The 13,299-nt window shown below is 38.3% G+C and overlaps 2 protein-coding genes across 10 annotated transcripts in view; both read right to left on the bottom strand.

Moving 5' to 3' along the window:
- The window catches only part of LOC125227882 (rho GTPase-activating protein 21), a 539,841-nt gene that overhangs the window by 309,282 nt on the left and 217,260 nt on the right, over positions 1-13,299 (bottom strand). The gene's annotated exons all lie outside the window — the stretch shown is intronic.
- LOC125227883 lies at positions 7,860-9,241 on the bottom strand. The gene is made up of 2 exons (XM_048132275.1): positions 8,258-9,241; positions 7,860-7,883 (listed from the first exon to the last, which is right to left on the bottom strand). The coding sequence occupies exons 1-2, from the start codon at positions 9,206-9,208 to the stop codon at positions 7,878-7,880; spliced, it is 957 nt and encodes a 318-aa protein (XP_047988232.1). The 5' UTR covers positions 9,209-9,241; the 3' UTR covers positions 7,860-7,877.

Genomic DNA, 13,299 nt, shown 5'->3' with positions numbered 1-13,299 from the left:
AAATAGCTTTTCTGAAGGGGCGTAAATATCAAGTCATTAATTATAAATTATTATTTGTGTCGTAAAGGAAATCTACAAATAAAAATATAGTCGTAAGTCACCTTAATATATATTGTTGCCCTTTAAGCCCTGACTTTTTAAGGATCACTTTCTATAGTAGTGTGGTAAAGTTGGGCGTAAAGGACAAGTTTTTTTGTTCTTCGTCCTTTACGACCAGCACCAAAAATATTTTATCCGCAACTGTAATCGATATCATTGGGTTCAATTGTCGTAAAGGACATATAATGCAGGTTTCCAAGAGAAAGATAAACCCACTTTTTTGGTTTTTTGACCTATATTTGTAACGTGTATAAGAAAAATATGCAGATTACGAGTATCTTTAACCTAGTGTAACAACCGTAGTGATAAACTAAACGATTTAGAAGATAGATGGTTGTAAAGGACACGTCAAAAGCTATTAACGTCCTTTACACCCATGATTTGATAGGGTCGTAAATGACGGTCTTAGATGATTTTTATACAAAACCGGGGCGTAATTGTAACCGAAATGGTACAAATGTTGTGCTAAGTTTACAATTAAAAACTGGAAAAATGTGTCAAAACGTACTTAATATGGCATAGAATAGACATTAGTTTAATGCAGTGTATTATTTATCTAAGCTATCTTAGAAACAAAAAAGAACAAGACTATTTTATATCCAGTTTTGTAATAAAGAAACAATATTTGCTTAAAAACGATCTACTAATACTTTGGCAACAAGCTCAAAGTTATTTTTTTAGTATTCGCCGCTGTTGAATAGTCAGTAGGTTACGCATTCAGCCTTTAATTCTAGCGGGGAAACGCTTTCGTAGTATTATTATACTGCGACGACATGTAGGTAATTAAAAAAAACACTATGGTAATCAGGGTACGTACCCACAACGTATGCACAAACGCTCACGATAATATCTATTTCGTAGTTATATATCTTTATCGCTCTTGCGTATTGCATCAGACTGCATTTTTGTCGGCGTCTGGCGTCGACGATGGCCATTCAGCTACGCCGCCAGTAAACTTTAACAGTAGACTATACTAACATTTAGTGCGACAATAACAGGTGCGTTTCGCTAGCGAATGAGCGTTAGCGATTGGTGACTTGGCTATGTACCCACAGGTACTTAAAGCATTGACTATAATATTTCTAGGATTGAACTCATAATTAAGATTATTCTTATTTAACAGGTTAAAGACTAAATAACAATCTTCTGTTTTAAAATTATCAAAAATATGAATCAACATAGTAGGTAGTCTTGACTACAGTTACTATTATTTATTAGTTGGTCACAGTTTGTATACGCACGCGTCCTAACTTGCGTTTATAAATTGGTACTTAACTCTTAGTTATTCTTAGAACTTCTTTCTACTTTAGACTTAAAATTACTGTCGTATTAATATAGTCTACTGTTCACAGTTGCTGATTAAAGTTGACGTGATTACCATTAGTGTTTTTATATTTACTTAAACTACGAAAGCGTTTCCCTGCTAGAATTAAATACTGAATGCGTACTTATTGAGAGTTGAGACAGCGGCGAGTACTAAAATAATAACTTTCCAAAATACTAGATAGTTTTTAAGCAAATGTTGTTTCTTTATTGCAAAACTGGGTATAAAATAGTCTTGTTCTTTGTCTTTGCTAAATATTTAGATAAATATACACTGTAACACTATTGTGGCTATTCTATGGCATATTAACTACGTTTTGATACATTTTTCAAGTTTTTCAATTGTAAACTAAGCTAAAAACAGTTGCCATTTGTACCATTCCGGTTACATTTACGCCCCGAATTTGTATAAAAATCATCTAAGACCGTCATTTACGACCCTATCAACTCTAATTGTTCAAAAAAATCGTGGGTGTTGAGATGTTTGATTAAAACAACGGGAGTACGTTAACACAGCTGATGCTTTATTCCAGACTGAAGGTATATCTACAATATTATGAGTACCCACATAACACCCCAACACTTATTCTAATATTACATAGTAAGATTATACATTTAAAAAAATGCGACTACATACACTAAGTCTAAACGGCGCTAGTTTTTTACTAATGATAAAAATAACTTAAGCTAGGTAGGTGTATGAAATTGTACATTGTTGTGTGCCCTAATCATATTCACATTATCGGTGTTCGTAACAAGGCTAGGCTAGTTAAAAGTAGTAAACAGTTATGCACATAACAATATCATGCACCGTAATGCTCCTACATTAGAACGCATATTACATTGGGTAAAGAGTTATGTGGTTAACAGAAAATAACAACAAATTTTAATATCTACTACTAATGTGTGACAAGCCAGGACTTACCTAGTTTAATAGGTTTAGGTATTTACATAATAATTAACAATTAGGCAGGGAACAATTCAGGTAATGATGACACGATTCATGACATTACGGATGTACCTGTTGACTATTATTACATTTTAATCAATTTCAAATCCGTAGCGTTTAACTTGTTTAGGTATTCTTTTTCTAATACTGGTAACGGTGGGTCGACACGTTTTACTCGTGTAGGATCACCCCCTCGACTACCTTGAGCTCCCCGTCCCCCGCGTGCTGCGAGACCCCGCAGGCGTCGCGGGCGCTGGCGGCGACGCCGGTTGCCCCGCGGTAGACCTTACGTCGACGCCAGAGCTCTTCGCCATAATGTCAACGCTGGGCACGGCGCCATCAACACTAGCTGGCCGGCCGTTCTGCACGACACACCCTGGTTCGGTTTCACTCTTGGATGGAGGACAAGCGTTCGAGTTTCTTAAGTATCGGCGCTTCATTTGATCTATATGTCGATGGTGTGTAGTTCCGTCACCTGTCGCAACCGTATAATCAGACTTCCCAAACCTATTGGCTACGTAACCATCCGCCCATTTTGCATCCTGTCCGAATGTTCGGTACTGCACGGGCTCACCTATTTCTAAATGCCTAGATGGTCTATGTGATTTTTCTACCACTTTCGATTGTTCGTTGATGACTTTAGCGGATCTATCTGGCTTAATGGCATCTAAACGAATACGTAAGTCGCGACCCTGCAACAACCGAGCTGGCGTCTCACCGGTGGTACAATGAGGAGTATTATGATAGTGCAATAGAAATTTCAGTATGGCTTTGTCAATGTTAACCCTCTCGTGCTTGGCTTTTTTAATTACACGTTTTATCAATTTTACCGCCCCCTCCACCGCCCCATTAGACGCTGGATGATAAGGAGCCGAAAAGGTATGACGTACACAATTTTTTTCTAAAAAGTCATTAAATTGCTTACTGGAAAATGGCGGGCCATTATCAGAGACTATTTGTTTTGGAATACCCCACCTTGACCAAGATTCCAATAGCTTGTTTATTACACTATCGGCGGTCGTACGTGCCATGCACGACACCTCAATCCATTTTGATCGTGCATCAATTGATACCATGTAGGTACGACCATCTAAAGGACCTAAAAAGTCAATGTGAACTCTTTCATACGCCCGCGACGGCCAATGCCATGGCACCGGCGCGCTCGCCGGCGGCGCCGCGGCCACCGCCGCGCACGCCTCGCACGCGCGACACCGCGCCTCCACGGCCTCGTCCACTCCACACGTAGCTCCGCGCCATGGCCTTGGTCTTCACGACGCCCATGTGAGGCTCGTGTAGCTCCCGCACCACTATCTCGCGGCACGCTTCCGGAATTACAACACGATGACCCCACATGACACAATCGAGTTCTAAATATAGTTCTTTCTGCCTATTGAAATAAGGTTGCATTTCCTTAATGTCCGAACTGTCCGGCCAACCGTTTTTTATGTAATTGACTACTCTACCTAACAATGGATCTTTTGCTGTCTTCAAACGAATATCATTACAGTCTAAAAAGAACATATCGGACGCAAAATGCAAGTAAGACTGCTCCGGGGGATCGAATTCCCTACTTTGCCCTATTGGTAGACGCGACAGCGCGTCTGCGCAATTTTCCGCTGAGTTTACATACTGAATGTCAAAATCATAAGCCATTAACAATAATGCCCATCGCTGCATTCGACTCGAAGTCATGCTGGGTACGCCAGTTTGCGGACCAAAAATACTTATTAAGGGCTTATGGTCAGTTACTAAGGTAAACCTCTTGCCATATAAATACTGATGAAATTTTTGAGTCGAATAAACAATCGCGAGCGCCTCTCGATGTATCTGCGAATAATTTTGTTCAGCGGCATTGAGTTTCCTTGATATATATGCCACTGGCCGCTCCCGCCCCCGCCCGTCGGGCTGGCTGAGCACGCCAGCGACCCCGCGCGGGCTGGCGTCACAAGTTAGCGTCACGTGATTGTTGCACGGAAAAAATAAATTTTAACAATACTACCAGAACGTTTAGTAAAATAGATTTATCGTAACTGATACTACAATCTCGTAAGAAAAACAACTGTATTGTTACGTTTACTATATCTTGAATTCAATAGAACTAAGCAAACATTAATATGCACTAAACAGTTCTGTTTGAATTACATATACGAGAACTCTAGTTTTATTTACAACTAATTGAATAAAGTTTACGATAATTCTATTAACAAGAAACTTCTTGTAATGCCAAAAAAATAAAAATTATCTTTACAATCTTAATCTTTGCGGTTACTATCACAGTATACTTCCTGTAACTTTTTTATACGTTGCCATTACTTTGTAGTTCTCGTAAAGAAATAAAAAGAATATTCTTGTAATGTAAACTCAACGAAGAGTTATATTTAAAAATATTAAGTTTGTATAAATATGTGCGCATCGCTGTCAACTCTATTATTTGTATCGTAGCGAATGCCATCGCAGTATAGTTGATATGACTGTTTTATAAGTTGGTATTACTTTGCAGCTCTTGTAAATAATGACAATAATATTCTCGTAATGTATACTGGTGAACAAATAGTTCTGTTGAAAAAGTATTTAGTTACTATAAATATGTGTTTCGTTTTTGTAACGAAACGCCATGTTTAAGTACCATTGTATATCTTAGTGAATGCTATAGCAGTATAGTTGATTTTACTTTGCGCCTCTTGTAAAAAATAACAATTCTCGTAATATACACCGAAAAATAATTGTTATAACAAAAATATTGTCCGCATAAATAAATGTTTTGATTGTGTAACGAAACGCAATGTCATAGCGCTCGCGGCGTGGTCGGCGGCCATTTACGTGTCATGAGAGATTACGCGTGGACGCGGATCGCAATAGGTTATATTATTTATCGTTAAACGTACTCACTACGTATTATCCATTCGTTTGGTAGTTTCCATTTTAGGAAATGGATGAAGAGGTGCAAAAACTCTTACAAGGATGGGAGATGGCAGAGTTGGCAAAAGCAGGTGAGTCATGTGCCGTCCATGTAGAACTTAGTAGATAATTAGAATGGTGAGTAAAAAGGCATTTAATGTTGTATTCATTTTACATTGCATACAAATTCATACGACATTACGTGGGCAAAATCTAAATACTGAACTAATAAGTATATATATCTGAAGTGGACGTAGAATATTACTTATTGTAAAATTTATTCATAGAAATTTTAATGTCTTTTTCAGATGATTAACAATGGTTGCAAGTTTCCTGTGACCCATGCCATACTGTGGAACAAAAGTGGAAAAATTCTGCAAAATATAAATTTTGGAGGAAATAAAGGACGGTTCTATTAACACTGACGAATATATGAACAAAGTCTTGCACTAAGGATCGTTGAAATATATTTTTTAACAAATTATATAATTATTTTATTTACTTTCAGATTCACCAATTTTCACCGCTCATAGCATCCATTCCATATGCTGGGTGACCCAGGTTTCCAGATCCCAGTTTCAACTCTAGGCTTCTGTCTCTTGGAACTGGTCCTAGCAACCTGCATTTTTATCGGTAGGTACCTATGAATTTGTCTGTGCACTGTATTAGACAACTAACATTTCTTGTAAATGTAAGAAAAGGTTTGTTGTCTATACAAGGTGGTACAGTAGGATTAAAGGCTGAGCCACGCCAGATACGTGTACGTAGACGTGCGCGTAGCGTACGCGGTGTAAATGACGAATCCTCATTAGAGATTACACCGCTTGTGTGACGTGTTACCCGTGTGTGTCCAGCGGTGTATCATCTCTTTTGAAGATTTGTACTTTACAGCGCGCACGCCACGCACACGTCTACGTACACGTATCTGGCGTGACTCAGCCTTTAATCCTACTGAACCACCTTGTATAGACAACAAACCTTTTACATTTACAAGAAATGTTAGTTGTCTATACAGTGCACAGACAAATTCATAGGTACCGATAAAAATATAACACGTTAACGCAATTGTATATTTATTAGAGAGTACCATAAATGCAGTTGCTGTAACTAACTTTCTTGTTCTATCAACCATTTAATAAGTTTACATAAATGAAGAGAATGTAATATATATCAGATGACTTGTATTCTTAACGATACCTATTATTGGCCTAACTAAAGTTTTATAACCTTTACAAGAATTTCTTGTGGAGTTTACATTATTTTGTTTATTTAGACACTCCATTTGTTATAAATACTGAATAATCTAGTAATACACACAATTTGACTGTGTGACCCTTATAATATTATTATTTTATGATACGTAATGTATATATTACCTTTACAAGAATATATTGTCAAGTTTACATTTCATTTATTAAGCTCTGCAAGAAAATATTATTTATTTGTACGGTCCACGTGTTATGATTACTAAAAATTCTAGTAATACACGCTATTTTAATGTGTGGCAATTACAAGATAACTAGTTCACTAAGCTCAACGCATTTAAACAGACTGGTTTAGTTATTTATACTATGTGAACAATTGTCCCAGAATTTACTAGATTTTCTCGTTCAGATTACACTATTTAGGTATCATGGACGAGACTTTTTTCTCCGTGTGGGGTCAAAGTGCGCAAGTATCCGCTTTCCTATCAACAAGGATTTTATTTTTTTAAAAGCCTCCTCGCAACTTGTGGTCCAATCCCACCGCGCACCCTTCTTAAGTAAGCTATGTATTGGGTGTAAAATATCGCTCGCGTTAGGGATGAATTTAGAATAGAAATTAACCATACCTAAAAATGAGCGCACCTCCGTCACACACGATGGTGGCGGCATTTTTTCTACCGCCGCGACTTTGTTAGGATCCGGTTTTATCCCGTCTTTACTAACGACAAATCCTAAATAACAGACCTCTTCGGCAAGAAACGTGCATTTGGATTTCTTTAATTTCAAACCTAAATCTTTTAACTTTTTTAATACAGCCTCTAACGTAGCTAAATGAGCCTTCCGAGTTTTCCCAAATATCAAAATGTCGTCACAAAAACTTTGAGCGTTAGGAATATCCCTCACTATTGACTCACTAATTCTACAAAATATTCCCGAACTTGATGATAAGCCATACGGAAGTCTATTGTATTTGAAAAGCCCTCGGTGAGTATTAATAACTGTTAACATTTTTGACTCCTCCGATAAGCAAATCTGATTATACGCCTGCGACAAGTCTATTTTAGTAAATAACTCCCCCCCTGATAAATTGGCAAATAATTCCTCAACTTTAGGCAATGGATACCTATCTACCATAAGAACCGGATTAAGCGTCACTTTAAAGTCAGCGCACACTCTCAACCCTCCATCCTTCTTAGTTACCGGAACCAGGGGCGTCGCCCAGTCGGCGCAGTCCACGGGCTCGATGACGCCGCTCCGCAGCATGGCGTCCAGCTCGGCGTCGACGCGGCCTCGCAGCGCGAAGGGCAGCGGTCGCGCGCGCCGGTACACCGGCGCCGCCCCTCGCGCACGCGCAGCGTCGCCGTCCCACCGTTGTAGCACCCGAGCCCCCATCGAAAACTTCTTTATATCTGTCGAGAATTACATTTAAATCGCTATTAATACTGCTAACGGAATTGACATTGCTGACAGGGCTACGCTTCATTATAGGTATCTCCACCCGTAACTCGGCTAACCACTCTCTGCCTAGTAAACTGGTTTCGCCATTTTTTACAACATATAAATCTAAATTCTTTGTTATTGTACCATAGGCTACGGAAACTGTTATTACACCATATGTTTTCATTTTAGTACGGTCCAGAAATCTAAATACACTTTTAGGTTTTTTTAATGTCTCATTTTTAAAATATAAATCGTACGTTTCTTTACTAATAAATGAGCCAGCCGCGCCCGTATCAATTTCCATCATTAATTGTTGTCCATTAACACAAATAGGTACACTCACCGGCTTGTACTGGCTTAACGAAACTCTGTATAACGCTTCCTCCTCTTCCTCTGACTCGTCTGTTTCCTCTTCGCTATTTCCTCCGGTAACAAAATAGGCCCGTGGTCGGCCGCCATTGCGCCCTCGGGCCGCTTTTTCATTGTAAGACAGCCTTTTGGGGCACACCCGGCGCAAATGCCCCTGCACCCGACACATACTACATATGTATTCCTTAAATTTGCACGTAGAAAAACAATGATCTGTGGCGCCACAGGCAGTACAATGCGTTGCACCGCCTATACTTCCAGATGTTTCCCGCGCACTAAAACCTGTTTCCTTCTGCTGGCGCTGCGCTGGCGGCCGCCGGCCGGCCCCGCGCCCCGCGCCGCCCCCCGCGCTGGCCACGCGATGCACCGCTCCCGCGGGCTCCCCGGAGGCTCGACCGCCGCCGCCGCCCGTCATGATTGCAGCATCACGCTCTGCCGCCTCCAACGAACACGCCAAGGTCACCGCCTTGGCATACGTTAAATCTTCTTCCGCAAACAGCCGTTGCCGTATAACGTCCCCACTCACGCCGCATACAAATTGGTCCCTAAGGTTGTCCGCTAAATTGTCTTTAAAATCACAAGTTCGCGCCAACTTCTTCAGCTCCGCCATATATTGCGATATAGACTCGCCCGCCGCCTGCCTTCTAAGCCGAAAACGATATCGCTCCGCCATTATGGACGGCTTCGGTTTTAAATGACCTTGCACTAACGCTACTAACTCCGTGAAAGATAACTCCGACGGTTTTTTAGGACTCGCTAAATTTGTCATTAACTCGTAACACCGATCACCAACCACAGCAATTAACGTCGATAATTGTTTATCACTGTCCACAGAATTAGCTTTAAAGTACATTTCGAGTCGTTCACAGTACAAGTCCCAATTGCCATTCTCAATGTCGAACTCGCGAATTTTGCCGATAGACATATTTTATATTGTTTTGCACGCGTTTCACTAGCTATTATTGCGATAAATAGCCTTTTCACTTGTTCACCGTCGTCGCCAATGAGATGTTTGATTAAAACAACGGGAGTACGTTAACACAGCTGATGCTTATTTCCAGACTGAAGGTATATCTACAATATTATGAGTACCCACATAACAGGTGTAAAGGCCGTTCATAGCATTTTGACATGTCCTTTACAACCATCTAACTTCTAAACCGTTTAGTTTATCACTACAGGTGCTACACTAGGTTAAGGATACTAAAAATCTACATATTTTTCTATATACGTCACAAATATAGGTCAAAAAACAAAAAAGATATAAACATTTTTCTAAAAAAAAAGTTGTTTTTTGCTTCTCCTGAAAACCTGCATTTTGTCCTTTACGCCAATTGAACCCAAAGGTATCGATATCTATTTTGTTAAGCCACTTCTCGCCTTTACCGCGCGCTGCGCTCGCGCAAAGCTAAATGTCCAGCCGTCGCTCTGAGCTTGATGCAGTGCGTATTACACGCGGAAAATCGCATTGTGATTATACGCTGAATTGTATCTTGGATAAACTATCGCTAGAAATGTCTAAGATTTTAAGCCACTTATAAGAACATCTCAAATTTATATGTGTTGATAATCTTGAAGGAAATAAATTAATAATTTTAACACATTCACTGCCAGCAGCACATACCTTGTGTTCATCTTCGTACAAAATCATACCGTCAGTGAATGTGTTAACAAGTAGCTCCAATTGTTAGAAAGTTTTTTCATCTCCCACCGGTATCTAATCGTAATCAAACAACGACCATTGTGGTATATTATTAAGACATAATCATTTAATAGTATTTAATAATTACATTGGCACCTAAAGAACGAGTTATATTGCCTTGCCGACGGCTACAATGCATTTTATTTTTATCGATTACAGTCGTCTATTCTACACCGTGTCTTTATTGAATTCCGTTAACTTTAAGAGAAGGTTCTTTAGATCAAATACAATTAATTATTACAGTTATAATTATTCTCTGTACATGTAATTTGTTCTGTACAATAAAGTGTTTACTACTACTACTACTACTACTTAATTTCTCTAAGAAACTAGTGTCTTAACTTAACTCTTGCGGTTACCGAGTCCTTAAAAAAATAACAATAATTAGTGAACACGTGTGTGACAGCCTTTACTACTTACTTATGTTATTTTTTTAGCATGTGCTGTCAATCTCTTGACACTAACTTGAATGTTATCTTTAAGGGTTTCTCATACTTACTGATTAATTCATTTATTATGTATGAAAACTATTTTTTTTTTGCGAATTTAATGAAATGATATATCGAATTTAACGGAAAACAAAAAAGACACGGTGAATTAAGTTTACGATTGTTATCATTATAAAAAGTCTCTCGTATAGTAGTTTATATATTTTCGACCTCGATTCGGAGTCATTATATGTTATAATCTGTATCTAAATTAGCAGTAAATACAGTTAGGCAACAAAAACTAGAGCTGCTCCGATATAGTCTCGACTTAATCGATAGACTTGATCGATATTACTCGATACACTTGATTCGCTCCGATACTATCTACAGAGTTGTACCATAATGACTAAACCATATTATAGTCGAGTAATGGCTTAATCAAGTCGTAGAAAGCTCGATATTGAAACTTTTATGCAATGAATTAAAGCAGTCACAATTTCTTACATAATTCTATCAAAAGCTATCGACAGTAATGATCGGGAAACGGCCATTCATTATTTAACCTAGTCAATATTTTGCGTGTTCTGTGACACTTAAATTATCAAAGCCGCATTCGGTAAAACACTATTGTAATTAAAATGAATATTCGACTTCTAATTAAAATACAAATTGCGAGTTATTCAGGCATAAAAAATCAGAAGGCAGTTTCGTAAATAGATAAATTTCACGCTACTTAATTTGATCAAAGATTTTAAAAGTAACAAGCATTAAATTTGGAAACTTTACGGACGCAACATCTACTGTCGACTAGTTATTTCCTCAGAGTCCTCAGATTAACAGTACATTGCCCGATCTACAGTCCACAAGAAATAAAAGTAGCTGGATTGTAGTATAGGTACACGATACCACCTTCAAACCTTTAATACCGTACACCCATCTTAAAGGCCGGTAACGCATCTCCAACACTTCTGGCGTTTCGGGTGTCCATGGGCGACAGTGATCGCTTACCATCAGACGACTTGTCTGCTCCTTTGCCTTCTATGTCATTAAAAATACAATGGGTCTGTTTTCTTTATTTAAAAGAGACGACACTACAATGTTGCCACACTTATAAACATGTCCGTTAATAGGAAATAACAATAATTAGAAAAGAAATACAAAAAGAGGGTCAATAGTCATATTCGCCAGGACGAACATTGTGGGTTTTCTACAATTTCTTGCCGGCCTGTAAACACGTTACGCAAACCGCCTTAAATGTAACAAGCAATGTTGATTCATCTATAAGTCTAATAATTCATAGCCAATTTGCAACTTCCTCGTGTTCTGATGAGGTGGGCTTTCTCGAGTGGGCGAAACAGCCGTAATTAATGCAACTGCAGGCAGCTGAGCATCGGCAGGGATCGCTGTTACAAATAAATATGAACGTGAGAAGGGACGGAGAAATTGTGTGGTACAAAAATGTAATTTTCGCGTTTAAATTTCTAATTTAGAATAGAATAGAATAGAATAGAATAGAAATATTTTTATTCGTAAGCACTTAACAACGACGATAACAATAATATATACTTACACAAAAATTACCGACACATAAATAATCATACATCCACACAAACGGCTAAGAGAGAAAAGTGCCACGAAATGGTCTCATCTCAGCATGTTGCTGGCGACTTCCAGCGCTGGTCTTCCGATGAGGCCATTTACATGAACATACCTCTATTTACATAACTATATAAGAAACTAAGACTAAACTTAAAAGCTAGCTAATATCTAATTAAGCTTGAGAAATCATACGTTAGGTGGACGAATAGTATCTAAACACCCCGCGATCATGCTGCATGCAACTACGTCGAATTTTCTAAAATACGCAGAGGAAAGTTCATATTGTAAAAAAAAATCAAATAATGTAAATATATAAAAGGTAGAAAGATAAGTCTCATTAAGACGTTTACAATGATGCGTGAAAAACTGTAATCCTAACCTAGCTTTAAATCTTCAATATGTAATAAATAATAACTAATTGGCAAACTAAGCGCGTTTCCCCCTTTTTACACCTGCCTGATTCCGGGTGTAAAAACATAATCGACTCAGGGCCCATAGACAAGTCGCCAATAGTAAATGATTAGCACCGTACGAAGCGTAACTCTGTCTATCGCTGTCGCTTATATAAATGGTCAACCAAATCTTGGCAAAAACATGGCGCGAAATTCAAATTTTCTATGGCACTGTTTAAACCTTCGCCCCTACATTTTCAATCAGTTTTTAAGGTTATAGCTTGTCAATGATTCCACCAACGTTAATGTTTAGGAAGACAATTGGCTGACTAAGCCTTTTTCTAGCGCCAAAGATTTGGTTGAACGTCTATATGTACCTATAGATAGTTTTATCACGAAGACGCTTGCCTTAGTTCGTAATCGTCATGTTATTGACGAATACGAACAAATACGAATCATCGTAAATGACAGCTACATCTATGAGTACGACAGAGACAGTTGGCTTATCGCTACGAAGCGTTAGCCATTGGCCACTTGGCTATGGGCTCTATTCGCTTAGATTAATTATGGTGTGGAAATATCATTGAGCACGGAGTAACCACGCGTGCCAAATCGTGTTTATTTTAATTGCCCATGTTTTTATCGGACACGATTATAATGCCTTGTACTTGGTATTTTAACTAACGAATGATGTTTTTGTGCTATTATTAAGCTCCAAGGACTTTAGGTTTTAATTGCAGCAAATGTTTGTTTGATTGTGATTATTGTCAATATACTTAGAGAAGAATTAGAGTATGTAATTAAAACTTTTAAGCTACTATATAATATTAGATACCTAGTACCAGATACCTAGTACCTACCTAGTTACATTTCATTTAAAATATTTTTTTTTATT

Source organism: Leguminivora glycinivorella, chromosome 7, assembly GCF_023078275.1.
Source record: "Leguminivora glycinivorella isolate SPB_JAAS2020 chromosome 7, LegGlyc_1.1, whole genome shotgun sequence".
NCBI classification, from domain to species: Eukaryota; Metazoa; Arthropoda; class Insecta; order Lepidoptera; family Tortricidae; genus Leguminivora; species Leguminivora glycinivorella.
Note: the sequence above shows the minus strand (reverse complement) of the source record. Positions and strands in the feature narration are given on the sequence as shown.